We start from the raw sequence: 16,390 nt of genomic DNA, 5'->3' as shown, positions 1-16,390 counted from the left end.
GACGGGGCGGGCGCCCCCTGGCGGGATGGAAGAAATGGGGAGGGGTTGGGGGGGGGGCGGGCGCGTTCCCGCGGCCGGGGCCGGTCCCGGTGCGCGGCCCCGCGGAGCAGCAGCGGAGCCGGGTGCGGCTCAGGCCGTTTATTGAGCAGCCGGGGGCGAAGGGAGCCGGGGAGGCTCAGAGCCAGTCCCGCGGGCCCGGCCCCTCCCGGCTCAGCAGGCGAACCAAGCGGGCCCGCAGGGTGCCGGGGGGTTTGGGGCCCGGGCGCCCCCCCGGGGGCTCCTCCGCAGCCCCCCGAGCCCAGGGCTGCTGGGGAGGGGGCTGGGGGCTGCCCCGCCGAGGGGCTGGGGAGCTGCGGGGGTCATAGACGTGAGCAGCCTCGTTGCTGCGGCCCTCGGGGGCTTGGCGAGAACCCAGCTCCCAGCGCCCTTCTTCCTCTTCATCCTCCTCTTCCTCCTCGGCAGGGGCACTGGGTGGCCGCGGCTCGGCGGTGAAGATGTTCTCGTAGAGGTGCTCGGGGGGCGGCTTCCCCCCCGCCACCCAGGGCTCGCCGGGTGCCGCCCGCCCCGTCCCGAAGAGAGGCTGCTGGCCCCGAGCGATGGAGGCGTAGACGATGGGGCCGGGGGGCTCGGGCTCCGAGGGGTGGAAGCACAGACGGGGGGGCGGCGGGTGCGAGGTGGGCTGCGCCCTTCCCACCGGGGGGCTGGGCTGCGGATCCTTGGCCCCCGGGCCCCGGGGAGGGGGCTCGAGGCTCTGCGCCGAGAGCTGGGGCTCGGCGGGGTCCTGGCCCTGCTGCTGGGAGGTGATGGCGGCGGCCACGGCGCGGCACAGCTCCAGGGCCCGCGGGGTGCTGAAGGTGAAGGTGCCCTCGCCGGAGTCGCTGCGGCGGCCGGCCTCGAAGGAGAAGACGTTCTGTGGGGTCGGGGGGCACAGTAAGGGGCTGGAAGCTGCTGAGGGCAGAAACGGGGTGTGGGGAGGGCGAGGGGCACCCACCTGATCTTGGCCAAATTTGCGGAGGTAGGGGTAGGGCCAGGTGAGCAGGGGCTGTCGCGACTGCGCGTCCTTCAGTGTCAGGCTCTGGGGCAGGGCGGCCAGCAGGTAGTGCCCGTGGAGGCCGCAGCGAGCGGCCGCATCCGTGCGCAGCACCAGCACCAGGAAATCGGTCACTGGGGGAGCAGAATGAGGCCGGGGTCAGCCCCGCTGCGCCCACCCTGAGCCCACCCCGGCCCCGCTGCCGCACGTACGGTCCTGCCGCGAGGAGTAGAGGGAGTTCTCCTCCATGGGGACATCGGGGCTGGGCTGGGGCTTGGCGCTGCCCGGCGCTGCTTGCTTGGTGCCCTGCAACAGAGGGAGGTGAGCGCAGCCCCCCCCAGGGCTCACCGGGGCCGGGAGCAGCGCGAGGGGTGCGGGCGGTACCTGGAAAGCCAGCTGGCAGAGCTGCTCGATCCACTCGTCCCGCTGCTCGGCCGCCAGCACGTAGCTCTTCTCGGTGGTGGTGAGGTAGAAAGCAGCGGTGGCTTTGGGGCAGCTCTCGGCCCCCGCGGGGCCCACGGAGACGCAGTCGGAGAGGCGGATGACGCGGCGGGCGCAGCGGCGCAGGGAGGATTTTTCCAGCACCTTGCCCTCGTCCCGCACGTCGAACTTCTCCATGCGGGCCACGCCGGAGGGGCTGGCAGCGAAGAGCTGCGCCCGCACCTTCCTCCAGGAGCGCTGGAGCAAAGAAGGGCACAGATACGGGGGAAAAAAGGGTCAGCAGAGCTGCCCGCCACCTCCACGCTGCCTCTGCAGAGCCCTCTGTGGGCAGGAGCTTTGCTACAAGCGCCCTCAGCATCCCTCGCTGCAGCTCGCTGAGTCCTGAGCTTTGTTCCCTGCTGCAAACACCGGCCTGCCGCTGCTGCTGCTGCAGCTGAGCCCCGCGATGCAAATTAAAGCCATTTTGAGCTGCTGGGGCTCCTGCTGGCAGCCTCGCATCTGCACGGGGCCTCAGCGCAGCCAGGCCCTGCAGCTCGCAGCCCGCTTCCTCCCAGGGGAGCTCTGCGGTACCAGCGCCTTCCCAGCCCGTCATGGAATCGAGGGGGTGCGTGGCCCCCGTGCACCTCGAGGCGCACGGCACAGCCTCCGCCCTGGAAAAAAAACCATGCTGCCGAGCACCCAGCATAGCCGCTGCCTCCCACACGGCAGGGCACCGGCCCCACGCACGTAGGGACTGCCCGTGGCAACTCTAGGACTCCTGCTGGGCAGCAAGGAACGAGGACGGGATGGCAGCCCCGCACATCCAGCAAGCACGGAGAGGCCCGGGGGCGGTGAACACCCCACTTTGCAGCCCCCTGGCGCTGGAGCCACCCTACAAGGACTGCCACAAAGTCACCCATGGGGTACCCACAGGACCACAGCACCCGCTGCCCGTCCCAAGCCCTGCAGCGCCACCCCAGGGCGCTGCTCAGCCCACCCAGACCCCATCCCACGCCCGCTGCCCCCCAGCACACAGGCACGGAGCCGCGCCTCGTTACCACGCCTTTATTCATCAAGAGTCCTACGGTGAGCAAGCAAGAGGGATGCAGCACGCAGGGCTGAGCACCAGCAGGTGCCTGCACGGATGGGTCCCCTCGGGCGTGGGGGAGCCCTCTGAGGGGGATACAGAGCACAAGGACCTCCCTGGGGGGACCCAAAGGGGTCTGGCTCCGTTCCCCCCTTCCCCAGGAGCAGGGGGCGCAGGCCTAGCATCAAAATAGATGAGGGCAAAGCTTCTATCCAGCCTCACCCCCCACCCCTGCCCTTTACCTTCCCAAATTTGCAGTGCTGCACATAGAGGATGCCATCCTTCACCGGGCTCTCCATGGGCCCCGCGCAGCCCCGGCGGTCAGCGCGAGGCTCCGGGACTCGGGCAGGCAGCGGCACAGAAACGTGACTGCAGCCGAGGTAACTGCGTGGGGCAGACTTCCTTCTCTGAGAGACTTCCCCTTTTTGGTGTGTGGGATGAGGGGCAGAGGCTGGGCCACCGGAGGTGTCCGTCCGCCCTTCCTCTCGCAGCGGGGCAGCGGGGCAGAACGCGTGCCGCGAGAGCGAGGGAAGCTCTCAGGGGAGCGCCCGACGCGAGCGCAGTACGCACAGCCCGGCTGCAGCAGGGCTCTTTGAGTGGCAACGGGAACAGCCACGAGCTGAGGATGCACGGAACGAGGTACCGAGGTACAGGGGAAAGGCTTAGAGGGGCTTTGGGGGGCAGTGTGAGAGTCCCTGGACACACCACTGGGCAGGGGGAGCAGCCCCTGGAGCTTCCTCATCCCCCTGGGCGCCGCCACCTGCTTGCCCAGCACCTCTCAGCAGCGTGCTGCTCCACACGCCTCCTCCTAGGGCAGGAGTTCGGGCTGAAAACAGCCCCAAAACCAGGCCGCAGCAGCGCAGGAGAGCCCTCTGGTCCAGGGCTGGGTCTGCGTTTTGGAACGTGAGCCCCGGCTGACAGGGAATCAAAACCCAGGCGGGCTAGAAGTCCATGGAGCTGTGTGCCAGGTAGTCCTTGCGGCCGATGTTGCTGACTTGCTTGGTCTGCATCGCCTCCAGCTTGGGGCAGTCGGTGATGCGATGGCCCAGGCCGCCGCAGAAAGCACAGCCACGTTCCCCTGTAACGGGAGGAACGGGGTCAGGCCGAGCCACCCCGCAAGCAACGGGGGCACTGCCTGCAGCCCACATCCCTCCGTCGGCCCCGCAGAAGTTCCCCGTTCGCAGCCAGGCTCTCTCACCTCCGATCTCCAGCATGGTCTCGTCCCCGCAGTGCAGCACCTGCAGCACGGGTGGCACCTTCTGCTTCGCCTCCAGGAGCAGCGCCTTCAGGTCCATCAGCACCGACTCATCTGGGGGCAAAGACGTGGGTCAGACGCAGCCCCAGCAGGAGCCTGACCCCACAGAGCCCCGAGGATGAGGCACAGGGCCCCGATTTTCCTTCCCGTTACTCATCCCTGCTTGCTTGGGAGCATTTCCCTCGACAAAGCAGGGGCAGCTTTGTCCAGCTGCGTGGGGCTGCAGCCCACCCCGACTCCCCCAGCCCCGACCCTTCTCACCGCAGGCTTTGTTGATGAAGGTGGTGGCGATGCCGGTGTTGCCGGAGCGGCCCGTGCGCCCGATGCGGTGAACTGCAGAGAAGCAGAGAGGGGTCAGGCTCGGGGAAACGCATCCTGACAGCCACCCCCTGCCCCCACGAGCACCAGGACAGGCGCCCCCGCAGCGCCCGTTCCGCACCGTAGTTCTCGATCTCCTCCGGCATGTCGTAGTTGATGACGTGCTGGATGGCTGGGAAGTCCAAGCCCTTGGAAGCGACATCAGTGGCAACCAGGACGTCCTTCTTCCCGTCCCGGAAAGCCTCGATGGCTTTTGTCCGTTCCTCCTGATCTGCAAAGGCCCAGCACAGGAGATCAGCAAGGGGCAGCAAGGGGCTCCTACCTCCTGCAGCAACCTCTGCGGCCTCAAAGGCGAGCACCACTCGGCCTGCGTGAGGACCCAGGCGTCCTGTCCCCAAATAAAGAGGCAGAGGGACCCGCGTGATGTTCACACCCGCAGTGTTCACTCCTAGGACTGCTGACACCAGCGCAGTTTGCCCTCAGACCATCCCAAACCGCTGGGTGCTGGGACCCTACACACTGTGAGTGGGATCAGACAGGGCCACGCCAGGCTCACGCCTCCCCGGCGCTCTCACCGACCTTTTCCCCCGTGGATGGCCACCGCCTCCACCCCCTTGAGCAGCAGGTACTCGTGGATCGCGTCGACATCTGCCTTCTTCTCCGCGAAGATCAGCACCTGCCACAACACAGATATCTTAGAAAAAGCGGCCTGTGCGTGCTGGCAAAGAGCACGATGCCCTGAGAAACCCATTCCCTCCCGAACAGAGGCTGCGGCAGCTCCAGGGCAGCCAGAGCGCGTTACTCACGGGTGGGGGAGTCTTCTGCAGGCACTCGAGGAGGTACACCATCTTGGCCTCCTCCTTCACGTACTCCACTTCCTAGGAAGAAGCAAAAAGATGGGTCAGGCAGGCAGCAGAGAGATTAACCCCGTGGCTGGCAGGGAGAGGTACCGGCACCCCAAAAAACCATGCTGGGTTCCACACGGGGAGCTCCCAAGCACCTCACCTGCACAACGTCCAGGCTGGCGGCACCTGCTCGCCCTACGTTGATGGTGATGGGCTTCACCAGGGCACTCTTGGCAAAGTTCTGGATCTTCTTGGGCATCGTGGCACTGAAGAGGAGCGTCTGCCGCTGGCCCTGCGTGGGGAACAGGGCACAGGCGAGGACTTAGAGCTCGCCCAAAGAGGTGGGCGTAGGGATCGAGCTTCAGGGCGCTCGTATCCTACCAGCCCAGTACCTTGAAGTAGGAGAAGATGGTGCGGATGTCCCCCTCAAAGCCCATGTCGATCATCCTGTCGGCCTCGTCCAAGGCCAGGTAGCGGCAGATGTCCAAGCTCACCATCTTCTTCTGCAGCAGGTCCATGAGGCGGCCCGGGGTGGCCACCATCATGTGCACGCCACTGAGAGACGAGGAAAGGCAGGGTCAGGAGCCTGGATTCCTGCCCCACACAGCACCCGGGGCCTGGCACGTCCCCTTCGCCCCCACCCCACGCAGGATTTCGCCCCTCAGCCCTCCTGCCACAAAAAATAAGCGTGGCTCCCAACCAAAGCACTTCCTCCCTGCCGGGCCTTACTGTTTGATGGTCTCCATCTGCTCCTTGACAGACATGCCCCCGATGCAGAGGGCGCAGCGCAGCGGGGGCAGCCCGTCCTCCTGCAGCAGGCGGCAGTAGTACTCGATGATGCCGTGAGTCTGCCGGGCCAGCTCCCGCTGCAGAGAGAAAACAAGAGGAAAAAAAATTAATTCCTGCACGTTAATTAATTCCCTCCCACGCAGGGAGAGCCTGAGATGGGTGCTCGACATCGATAACAGCTCCTCCCACCCCCACCGCGCCCCAGATGCTCACCGAGGGACAGATGATGAGCCCGTAGGGCCCCTCCCGCTTGGAGAAGGGCAGCCTCTTCTCCTGCTCCAGGCAGAACATGATGACGGGGAGGGTGAACACCAAGGTCTTCCCAGAGCCGGTGAAGGCAATGCCAATCATATCCCGTCCCGAGAGGCTGCCGGAGAAACGGGGCTGAGGTGAGCCACGGGGTGACGGGAGGGATCAGACCCTCAAGGCCCGAGCAGGGGGAAGGGGCTCGCTGCCACCAGGGCACAGGGCCCGGTGGGCTGGAGGGAGGGGGAACAACTCCTGGGACAGGGAGAGAGCACTCACATCGTTGGGATGCCCTGGATCTGGATGGGCGTTGGCTGCTGGATTCCCTTCTTCTTCAGGCCCCTCAGGATAGCTGTCAGGGAACAGGGGACACGCACACACTCACAACCCAAAGTTCGTCCTCTATTTTCCCTTTTAATTCCCTCCTCAGCAGCAGCCCTTTGCCCAGCAGCCAGGTGACACAACCATTGTTATGAATTTAAGCTGTGACCCTGCTAACACAGCACGGATCTGACACTTTCACTCGCTGCCGGACACGAGTGTCCCCAGAGAAGCCCCCCCCTGCTCCCACCTGCTGGAAACTTCATCTCCTTGAAGCTCTTGATGGGAGGCGGGATGCCCTCCCCCTCCACCAGGATGTGGTACTTCTTGCGGACGCGATCGTGCCGGGCCTCGGACATGCCCAGGATGTAACGAGGAGCTCTCCAGCTGGGAAGGCAAGAGAACAAAATGCAGGATGTAAAATGTCCAGCGACTTCAGAACCAGCAGCACCAACAGAGGCTGAGGAGAACTCCCTGTAGAGCTGTTATCCCACTGTGGAAAAGAGCTGACCCCAAGGGGCTTCATAAGCAGACCCAAGCCAGTCTATTAAATACCTCCCCCAGTTCCAAGCAACCCCAAGGTAGCAGCTGAGAACAAACTAGAGGTAACAGGTGAACCACGCCAACACATCTGGACACAGCCTGGTTGTTTCCCTGACACTGCAGGGCCTTGAGCAGCGCTGGCTCCTTGAGCTTTCCCCTTTTTTCTCTTAGTTTTCCCCCAAGATCTGAAAGCTCAGCTCAAGCCTTCAGGTTTTATATAAATGCATTCTAACAAGAGTTATTGTATATAGAACAACATCCGGAACAGCTCAGCAGCCTTTGATTTAACATACAGAGGCATGAAGCCAGGCAGTGCAGTAAAGCTGATGGCCACAGAGCAGTGCTCTTCCTGCCAGGCTGCACAGCGTCTTGCTCTTGTCAGCTGCAAGGAAGCGAGGTTCCCAGAAAAACAACTCCCACACTGTGAAACGCACCTGGTTTTAATGGGGTCATCATAGGTGATGCCCTTCGCCATCTCCTTCACTGACATCAGGGCTGCAAGAACAAGGCCAACACGATCAGAGCGTGCTCTCCACCCCCAGGCAGCAGACACAGGGGAAGTCAGCAAGCCAGCCAGCACCTCTGGGTGCAGGAGCTCCGAGGGCTGCAGCCTGCTGGGCCTAGGGGCCTGTGACAGCACGCTCCCAGCTAAACCAGGCAGTCAGAGGCCAGCTGAGGAGCTCGCAGTGGGATCCCTTTCCCAACCCCGGGGCGGAACATCACCGAGCACGGCAGGCAGCAACCCTCCTGCTGCCCGACAGCTCTACAGACGTGCCCGCAGCCCACGGAGCTCCCAGCACTCACCTCTGCCCTCCGCCACGCTCTCCAGGATCTTCTCCTCCTCCTTCAGCTGCTTCTCCTTGGCTGACTCCTTCCGAGCTGGGGAGAGCCAGGGAAGCCGTTAGATGGCCCCAGCACCCCCAGGCAGCCACCCAGCCCTGCTGTCAGCTTCCCCCCCCCACCTTCCGCCTTCTCCTTGAGGTGCTGGTGCTGGTCCAGCAGGCTGATGTTAGACTGCGGCCCCAGGGGGATGTCATCCTCGTCGCCGCGCTGCTCCCCGCCGCTGTCTCGCTGCTCCTCCTCCGACACCACTTTCCGCCGCATCTGCAGCAGCTTCTGCAGCTGGGGGGCACCGCGGGGAGGCCGGGTGAGAGGCGCCGCACCGGGACGGGCCCCCCCCCGGCTCCCCCCGTGCCCCTCACCCCCCGTTACCATCTGCTGCTTGCGCTGCTTCACCGGCACGTAGGGCACGTAGTCGGCGTCATCCTCCTCCCCGGACAGCTCGGGCGACTCGGCCGCCTCCTCCCGCTGCCTCTGCGGGGAGAAACGAGGTGAGGGCGGGGAGCGGCGGCGGCCCCGGGGGGCTGAGGGGTACCGGAGGGGGGGGTCCCGGCCTCACCTTCCTGCCCGCCGCGGCCTCCATGGCGCCGTCGCCCCGGATACAAAATGGCGCCCGGCGGAAGTGCCGCGCTGTCGCCTAGCAACGGCGCGAGCCTCCCCCCTCCTTCCGCATTCGCTACGGGTCGCCTCGGAGGACAAACTTCCTCAGAAGGCGAAAGCTCTCCCTCCTTATCCCCTTTTAGCCCCCCCCCCCCTAGGGCGCAGAACAAAAGCAGCAGAGGCCGGGGTTAAATAAAATAAAAAATTAAAAAGTTCTTTATTGGGTCCAGCACGGGCCTTTCTTCTCCGCGGGGAGCCGGGCGGAGAGGGGCGAGGGGACGGCCGGGGCGGGGGCGACCCCGCGGTGAGGGGGAAGGAAAGGGGCGAAGGGAGCCCCGGGGGTCCCGCGGGGCAGGAGAGCACCGGGACCCCCCCCATGGATGGGGGGGGACCCCACAGAGGAGAGCCGGGGGGACCCCCGGGGAGGGCGGTGGCGAGGGGCACAGTGAGGAGAGCGGAGCGGCCGGGGGCGGGGGGCGGCCCCGCGCCTCACTGCGCTGCGCTGGAAGTGGTTTTCTTCAGGGTGAAGTTGGTCCAGTTCACGGCCACCTTCTGGCGCGTCTGCTTGGCAGAGTCCAGACAGAACCTGCCGGGGAAAAGGAGGGAGCCCCCATGAGCCCACAGCTCCCCGAACAGCCCCGGGGTGGGAGCCAGCTCCCGGACGTGGCCCCCATCCCGGTCCCGCCTCACCTCTTGAAATACTCCACTTCTCGGTCAGTCTCGTCCATCTCTACCCCGTCTAAGTCCTTGGGCAGGAACACGTCATCTGGCAAGGCAGAGAACACAAGTTCAGCACCACACGGCAGCATGCCCCACACCCAGCTCCCTCCCATCACGATTCTTCCACGGATGGGATTCCCCCACCAGGGCACGGGGACGGGAAGGGGGTGGCAGTGGGCAGGGGAAGGGACCACAGAAGGGATCTGCTGTCACTCACCGATGGAGGTACTGGATTTCTCCACCTTGTTGCGGCTCTTCCTGCTCTTGCCCTTGGGCTGCGGGGACCCCCCCCGAGCAGTGGGGTGAGGCAGCTGCCGGTCCCCGGGGGCCGCGCTGGGCGGCGGTGCCGGATCCTGCAGCTCGGCTTTGCCCTCTCCCCTCCGGCCCTTCCAGTCGCCGCTCCTCTCCTTCTCCTGCCTGGCTCCACCGCAGCCCCAGGGCTGCCCCTTGCTGCCTTCCAGCACCTCGGCACAGCCACCTGCCCGCTGCGGCTCCGCGGCGCCGGGCTTCGAAGGGTGCTTGGTTCCCAGCACCTGCCCCTTCGCCCCAGGGCTCTCCAGCCTGGCTTGGCCCCCAGGCACCGCAGCAGCACCGTCCCCCTTCTTGGCCTGCCCGCTCTGCCGCTTATTTTTCCGCTGCCGGCCTCCCGCCGGCGCCTGCTCCGCTGGCTCCAGCCCCTTGGGCTGCGGCCCTTCCTTGGGCTCCGGGCTCAGCCCACTACCGTCCACGGCGGAGTCCGTGGCCTTGGACTGCACCCAGATCATGCGGGAGAGGCTGGGCACGGCGCTGAGGCGCTTCACCACGCCGTTCTCAGCCGGCGGGGCCGGCGGCGGCGGCTCCCCCGGCCCCTCGCCCCATCGGGGGCCCAGCTCGCCCCGCAGCAGCGCGTGGCTCTTGGCGGGGCCCAGGCTGAGCGGGGCGAGGGCCAGGTCTATGTCCTGCAGGTCGGAGGAGCCGTTGAGGTGGGAGAGCAGGTTCTTCTGCTCCAGGACAGCTGCCTTCTTGGGGAAGTCGTTGACGTCCAGGTTGAGGTCATAGACGCTGAAGCTGGCCCGGATGGAGTCCTTGATGGTGTTCTTGATCTCCTGCAGCCGGCTGCTGAGGAAGCTGTTGACTCGCTCCAGCTCCAGCTCCGGCCACTCCAGCAGCTTCTCCTCGGCCGGCTCCCTGCTCTGGCTGGCTGCAGGGGCGCGCTCTGCACGCTTCTGGGCCTCCGCTTCCAGCTGGGCTTTCTCCTTCTCCTGCAGCACAGGCGAAGAAGATCAGATGGGTCAGAGACAGGCACGCAGGCCACGAGGCTGGCCTTGTCAGGCAGAAAATCGAGGGCCAGTCCTCAGTGTGGCTTTCCCATGTCTTCCACAGTGCTCAGACTGTCGGGTGTCCTCTGTGGGCACCACAGCAGCCAGCGCTCTGGGCACGAGGCAGCAGCAAACAGCAGAAGCTGTCACAGCACTGCCTCTCTCCACTGCAGAGGCATGGTGTTTATCAGAGCCCCAGACTGTAGCAGGTAGAACAAAGCAGTCTGCCCCCCCCCCAGGTGCTTTGGGTACCCTCTGTGTGAACAGAGGTGCGGGGAAGCCCCCCATGGAGCTGGGGGGTAAAGGCGCAGTAAAGGATACAGAACCCAAAAGGATGAAGTGAAAGAAAGCCATGCAAGGAGCAGTCTTGGCCTGACCTTCCAAGATTTGGACAGGCCTCTTTGCACGCTGTCCCCACCCTGCACAACAGGACGTGGCACAGAGCAGCCCTTCCCTCTGCCCAGCCTCACCTTCTTCTTCTGCTTGTGCCGTGCCCGCTTGGCCGCCTTGGCACTGTTCAGGGGCTTGGGCTCCGTGCTGTTGATGTAGTCCAGCAGCTCGTCCACGTTACGGTGGTCCACAGCCGGCTCTCCCGAGCTGCTGTTGTGCCCTAGCTTCTGTGGCAGCTCCTCTTTCCTCTTGGTGAGGCGCGAACGCAGCTTCTCCCGGATCTCGGCGTAGTTGCGGCTTGTGGGAGCGGCTGGGGGCTGCGGGAGGGATGAAACCCGTCAGGCTTGGCAGGCACAGGGACCAGCGTGATGCACAGGCAGCCCCTGCTCCCACACAGATCCCCCACTGCCCTCCCCAGCCGCTCCCATCCCTGAGGTCTCAGCAGGATGAGTGAGCACAGCCCCTGACAAACTCTTCCAAACAAACTCTTCCTCCTGACAGGCAGGAGGCTGAGTTGAGAACAAGGGGACCAACAAGCTGATGAGGCAGGAGGTAAATCAACAGGGTGCAGGGGGTACAAATGCTGGCAGAGAACAGCTGTGGCCCAAGTTCCCCACCTTCCCACCCTCCACACGCTGATTTCACAACTTCACAGCACACAGCAGAGCCCGAAGGCTGAAGGTGGCTGCAGAGCAGCCCCTCGCTCACCGCGTTGTGGCCGAAGAACTCGCAGTAGCAGCAGTCGCAGAACTTGCCGTCCTTCTGGTTGGTGGAGGAGGAGGTGCAGGAGCTGCGCTCCGAGCTGCTGTCCTCGTCCTCCCCGAGCCCCTCGTCCGCCTCGCACGGCTGCGGCGGGTGGCAGCCGGTGCCGTTGGGGAACTTGTGCCCTTTGCAAGAGGGGTCCCTGGGGAGAAGGGCAAAGAGGTGAGGGCGAACCCAGGGGCTCAGAATCACCCTGCGCCAGGTGTAGGAGCACCCCTCGACCACACAGCACAATTCGCAGGGCGGACAAACCCCATCCCCTGCACCCTCCTCCTGCAGTGGAGGAGCGCAGCACTGGCCCTCCATGGGGAGCACTAAGAGGCAGAGAGGGACCAGTGGGCTCAGCGTGCTCCCTTCCCAGGCACAGGCAGCCCAAAGAGGGCCAGAGGAGCAGGCAACCAGAACCAGCGGTCCACAGGCTTCATCTTCTCAAGGACCTTTGCCCAATCCCTCGGGTCTCACTGATAAAATTCCTGGTGGCCACCAGCAGGCTGGCCAGGCGGCTCCTCTGGGTCTTTTAGCTGGAGGAGGAGCAAGCCAGCAGTGTCTTCTGCACCACAGTACTACAGGACAACCGCCCAGAGAAGACACACGGAGAGAAAACGACCTTAACCCTTGGAAACTGGGGGTCTGCGGCAACAGAACCGGCCCACACCACGGTCGCTCCCTTCACATGGAGAAAATGCCCCTCCTCGGGCAGGGGCTGGAGAAGGGGCGCGTTGGCCAGGAGGAGAGGCTGGCGGCACGCGGGGGTCGCCCACTCACCTGTTCGTGCCGGGCAGCTGGTGGGAGGCGGGCGGAGGGATGAGCGAAGTGCTGCAGTGCCCGTTGCAGGGGTGGGCGCAGCCGGAAAGCGGAGGCGGCATCTTCAGCAGCGGCACGTTGGCGGGGGGCAGGTGGGGGCTCTTGCACGACCCCGGCCCGTGGGAGGCGACGCCAGCGGGAGGGGGCTCGGAGGCTGGTTTCGGGGCTGCCGCCTGCACGCTGGGCGCGGGGAAGAGCGCGGGCTGCGGGGAGGAGCCCGGCGGGACGTGCGGAGGGGAACCGAAGGGCCCCGGGTGGGCAGGGGGCTGCTTGGGGGGCACCAGCACCGGCGGCTGCGAGGGGAGGCCGGTGGGGCTGTTGGGAGGAGCAGTGAGGTCCGAGTGCTGATGGTGCTCTGAGGGGTGGAAGGCCTCACCTGCGGGCGGGCAGAAGCGGAGCTGGTCAGGTGCCGGCTGCCCTGCGTGGGTCAGGGCCGTGCTCAGGGCCACCCCACACCCAAAATCGCACAGGTCCCTCAGCACCAGGTCTACTCCAGCCTAGAGAAGGCTCCCAGGGCTCTGCTCGTGCCCAGAGGTGCCACAGCACGTCCTCAGCCAGATGCACAGGGAGCAGGACAGGGAGCACCTCTGCTCTCTGGGCTGCTTCTCCACGGGACCAACCCCACCTCCCCGCTTGGGACGTGGGCTCGAAGCCATCCCCGCTCCCAAGGAGCCTCGGCAGCCCCTTGTCTCCCCCACAGGACCTGGCCCAGCCCCACACGAGGGGAAAAGAGGAGAAGGCAGCACAGAGCAGCGGGCTGGGAGGACGAGGCACGCACCTGGCGGGGTGGCCCTCCGGCACATGCTTTTGAACTGCTTGGGCAGCGTCTTGCAGAAATCGAGTGAGGTAGGCAGAGGCGAGCCCGGGGCGGCGCTGCCGGCTGCGGGGGAGGCCGCGTGGCTGTAGGGACAGCCCTTGAGCCCCGGCGCCGCGGCAGGAGCCTGGCCGACACACTCTGGGGAGAGAGCCAGGCTGGGGTGCTTGTCGCCTGAAAGGAGAGCTGAGCTAGGGCCTGGCTGCTGCCTGGCATCCCCTGGCCTTTTTTTTTGGGGGGGAGAAAGCAGCTCTGCAGCCTTCAGCGCTGCACCGATGCTTGCAGTGACCCCGGGGCACGCCAACGCGGTGCTGGAGCGGCACTCACGGCAAAGCAGGACGCTCTGAAAGCCCAGCACCTCTGCCCCTGCTGCAGCACAGGCGTGCAGAAACCCAGCCCCCTCCCCTGCCCACCAGTCTGGTGTCCGCCAAAAAGCAGCCTCAGCCAAGGACCAGGGAGAAAGCACCGCTCAGCCCCGCAGGGGTTCAACTCACCTAGCGCAGCAGGCGGGGCCCCGAGGGGACTGCCCTGCGCAGCCCCGTTGGTGTGCGGCGAGTTCCAGAGCCCCGAGAGCTTGTGAGCAGACAGGAAAGAGCTGGGGTCCCAGTCCCCTGAGTTCCCGTGGCACGAGGAGGAGGAGGAGGAGGTGGAAGAGGAAGAGGAGTGGGAGCCACCCCCACAAGACTGCGACTTGCAGGACGTGTGGGACAACGAGACCTGGAGGGGAAAACACAGAGTGAAGCAGCAGCGGGGTCTTGGGGGGGGGAGGCGGGAGGTCCCACGGTGTTGGGGCCAAGACCCCCTCCGCTGCTCCAAGCCCCTGCTCCCGCCTACCGCCAGGGCCTGCTCCTGCACCGCCCGCCGCTCTTCCTCCTCCACGCTCTTCTGGCAGCTCTGGCAGATCCACAGCGGCATTTCTCCCAGGAGGTTCTGCACCAGCGTTGGCACGAAGTCCGGCGGCAGCCTCTCGCCGGGGGAAACCAGCCCGTTGTGGGACGGCCCCCCCCAGTCCTTGCGCTCGCGGTGGCACAGCAGGCAGCACGTCTGCACCGACTGGTTGGCGGTGGGCAGCCCCTGCGGGGGGGGACAAGGGCCACGAGTCAGCCCCGGGGGCACGGCACGGCACGGCTGGCACCGGGGCAGCCCTAGGGATGCTGGCATCAAAGCGGAGCGCTTCTCGCGGGCTACACCTGGGTGCATGCACGGTTCCAGCGGGGCAGAGCAGCCTCGGGTTTAAGATGTGCCAGCTGGGAGCATCGCAGCCCACGGGAGGGCCACGAGAGGCAGTGCCACCAGCAGCAGCACCACGCCAGCCTGCGAGGCCACCAGCAGCTCCCCCTGCACCTGCGCTACCGCGGGACCGAGAAAACTCCCCAGGCAGAGCAGGACCCACAGATGTCACCCTGTAGGGCCAGACCGGGGATCCCGCAGCCACCACGCTCCCTCCTCACCCATCGCAGACCCCCTTCCCCAGCACCCACAGCCCCCGAGCCCCCCCGCCCGCCTCTTTGTTCCGCACACCCATCGGCGAGGATGCGCCAGGGCGGGGAGCAGCCCCCCGGTGCTCTCCGTACGGGGGGAGGACGTGTCGGGGCTGGCAGCCCGGTGTGGGGGGACCCCATCCCGCGGGCTCTCCGCGCCGAGCCCAGCGCTGCGCGGGGGCCCCCATTGTCTGCGGCTGCGGCGGGCCCCGCCACAATGGGCGCAGGCTGAGCCGCTGCTGCCAAACAGATGGCGGCCCCCGGGCTCAAGGTGACGCTAAGGTCAGAGGCCATGGGGAGGCTGGGGGGGGGGGGGGAGGGCGCGCAGCCCCCTCCCCACAGCGCCCGGCTGGGAGGCTGCGGGTTGGAGGGGGGGGGCGGTGGCTGCGGGACCACCCCGCGCTGCTGCGGGGGCAGGTGGTGGGTGCTGTATGGGATGCTGGAGGGGATGCTTTAGGGGATGCTGGAGGGGATGGCGCTGCCCAGGGCGCCCAGCACACCCCATGCACACCCACCACAGCCCCGCGCCCCCCAGCCCCGCTGCGTGCCCCATAGCGGGCGGCAGCGCCCTGGGGCCAGCCCACCCTAAAGAGCTGCAGATCCCCGGGCACAGTTCGCTGGGGGGGGGGGGGGGGGCACCCCCAAACCCTGATATGGGGGGGGGTCACACCGCACCCCCAGCACCCCCGAGGGGTGGGGGGCGGCTGCACGGCGGTGCCAGCACACGGGGGCTGCAGGCGAGCACCGACGGCTCGGGGAGCGCCCCCCCAGCGCTACCGGGCACCGGGGGGCGGCCCCGAGCAGCGCGGAGCCCCCCGCGCCCCCCGTCGGGGCACCGCGAGCCGCCGCCGTCCCCGCCCCACCGGGCACCCCCCGGGCACCCCCCGCCGGTTCCGCACCCCCCGTTTCGCCCCTCCCGGTACCTGCGGGGCTGCTCTGCCCGGCTCGGCGCTGCCGCCCGCCGCCGCCACCACCTCAGACGGGGCGGGAGGTTCCGTGGATGAAGAGGAGGAGGAGGAGGAGGAGGAGGAGGGGGGGGGGGGCGGCGGCGGCGGCGGCGGGGTGGGGGCGGCGGGGGTCGCCCCGACGGCTCCCCCGGGGCGTTCTCGGCGGGTGGCGGAGCCGCCGGGAGCCGCCGCCGCCTTGTTCCGCCTGCGAGTCATGGCGAGCCCGGCCCGGTGCCCGCCGCAGACAGGACAACAGCCAATATGGCGGCGCGGCCCGGCCGGCCCCTGCCCGGGGGGGGGCGGCCCGGCGAGGCGAAGCCGCCGCCGCCATTTCCCGAGCGGGCAGCGCCGCGCACCGGGGCGCCGCCCCGCGGCCGGAGGAGGCTCGACGGGAGCCGCCGCCACTCGCCGGGCCCTGCCCGCCCCTCAAAACTCCGGGTTTGGGGCTTGGAGGTGCCCGGGGGGGGCCCCCTCGAGCCCCCAGCCCTAATTCCGAGCGCTGCCCGCTCGCGGTACCGGGACACGGGGCATAGGCACGGTGCCCCGGTATGGGCCCCCCCCCCCCCCGGACCGGCCGTGACTCAGGGACTTCCCCCCGCCCCGCTGCGTCCCGGTGGATTTTTGGCTGATGAATTGGGCTAATTAAGCCGTGAGCCATCGCAATTAGCGCCGTCCGCAACGTCCTGGGGCACGGTGCCGTGCGGGAGCGGCTCGCCCTGCTGCCCACGGACGGCGGGGGCGGGCACCGGAGGGGCCGCGGGGACACGGGGGGAACCGGGAGGAGCGGGGAGAGGACCGGGCACCGACACCGAGCACCCCTCCCGCCCCGACGGGAGCTGCCTGCCGTGAGACGGCAGCGAGGAACCGGCCCGTCGGGGGG

General features: G+C 67.2%; 3 protein-coding genes across 3 annotated transcripts; all 3 read right to left on the bottom strand.

Moving 5' to 3' along the window:
* Positions 1 to 123: 123 nt before the first annotated feature.
* On the bottom strand, positions 124 to 2,914 carry DOK3 (docking protein 3). The gene is made up of 5 exons (XM_084535971.1): positions 2,780 to 2,914; positions 1,415 to 1,708; positions 1,243 to 1,336; positions 992 to 1,164; positions 124 to 910 (listed from the first exon to the last, which is right to left on the bottom strand). The coding sequence occupies exons 1-5, from the start codon at positions 2,834 to 2,836 to the stop codon at positions 176 to 178; spliced, it is 1,353 nt and encodes a 450-aa protein (XP_084392097.1). The 5' UTR covers positions 2,837 to 2,914; the 3' UTR covers positions 124 to 175.
* On the bottom strand, positions 2,502 to 8,318 carry DDX41 (DEAD-box helicase 41). Its single transcript, XM_084535969.1, has 17 exons — positions 8,254 to 8,318; positions 8,067 to 8,168; positions 7,817 to 7,976; positions 7,659 to 7,733; positions 7,289 to 7,349; positions 6,562 to 6,698; positions 6,270 to 6,342; positions 5,958 to 6,111; positions 5,685 to 5,821; positions 5,348 to 5,510; positions 5,116 to 5,247; positions 4,917 to 4,988; positions 4,690 to 4,786; positions 4,232 to 4,381; positions 4,054 to 4,125; positions 3,736 to 3,846; positions 2,502 to 3,615 (listed from the first exon to the last, which is right to left on the bottom strand). The coding sequence occupies exons 1-17, from the start codon at positions 8,275 to 8,277 to the stop codon at positions 3,479 to 3,481; spliced, it is 1,857 nt and encodes a 618-aa protein (XP_084392095.1). The 5' UTR covers positions 8,278 to 8,318; the 3' UTR covers positions 2,502 to 3,478.
* Positions 8,319 to 8,482: 164 nt separating this feature from the next.
* Positions 8,483 to 15,856, bottom strand: FAM193B (family with sequence similarity 193 member B). Its single transcript, XM_084535949.1, is given in 11 exon segments — positions 8,483 to 8,880; positions 8,985 to 9,060; positions 9,232 to 10,255; positions 10,783 to 11,019; positions 11,411 to 11,606; positions 12,230 to 12,644; positions 13,047 to 13,256; positions 13,577 to 13,799; positions 13,917 to 14,156; positions 15,487 to 15,811; positions 15,813 to 15,856. Coding segments are annotated over 11 exon segments (3,072 nt in total). The 5' UTR covers positions 15,842 to 15,856; the 3' UTR covers positions 8,483 to 8,783.
* Positions 15,857 to 16,390: the final 534 nt, after the last annotated feature.

The sequence above is a fragment of the Aythya ferina genome, assembly GCF_964211825.1.
Source record: "Aythya ferina genome assembly, chromosome: 14".
NCBI classification, from domain to species: domain Eukaryota; kingdom Metazoa; phylum Chordata; class Aves; order Anseriformes; family Anatidae; genus Aythya; species Aythya ferina.
Note: the sequence above shows the minus strand (reverse complement) of the source record. Positions and strands in the feature narration are given on the sequence as shown.

Bases quoted from the DNA above. Each gene is read 5' to 3' on its own strand.
- DOK3 (XM_084535971.1), bottom strand. From the start codon at position 2,836: ATGGAGAGCCCGGTGAAGGATGGCATCCTCTATGTGCAGCACTGCAAA. The intron at 1,709-2,779 runs GTAAAGGGCAGG...TCTTTGCTCCAG, and splicing joins AGCACTGCAAATTTGGGAAG to CGCTCCTGGAGGAAGGTGCG. The intron at 1,165-1,242 runs GTACGTGCGGCA...CTGCTCCCCCAG, and splicing joins CTACTCCTCGCGGCAGGACC to TGACCGATTTCCTGGTGCTG.
- DDX41 (XM_084535969.1), bottom strand. From the start codon at position 8,277: ATGGAGGCCGCGGCGGGCAGGAAG. The intron at 5,822-5,957 runs GTGAGCATCTGG...TTCTCTCTGCAG, and splicing joins GGCTCATCATCTGTCCCTCG to CGGGAGCTGGCCCGGCAGAC. The intron at 4,126-4,231 runs GTGCGGAACGGG...GCTTCTCTGCAG, and splicing joins GGAGGAGATCGAGAACTACG to TTCACCGCATCGGGCGCACG.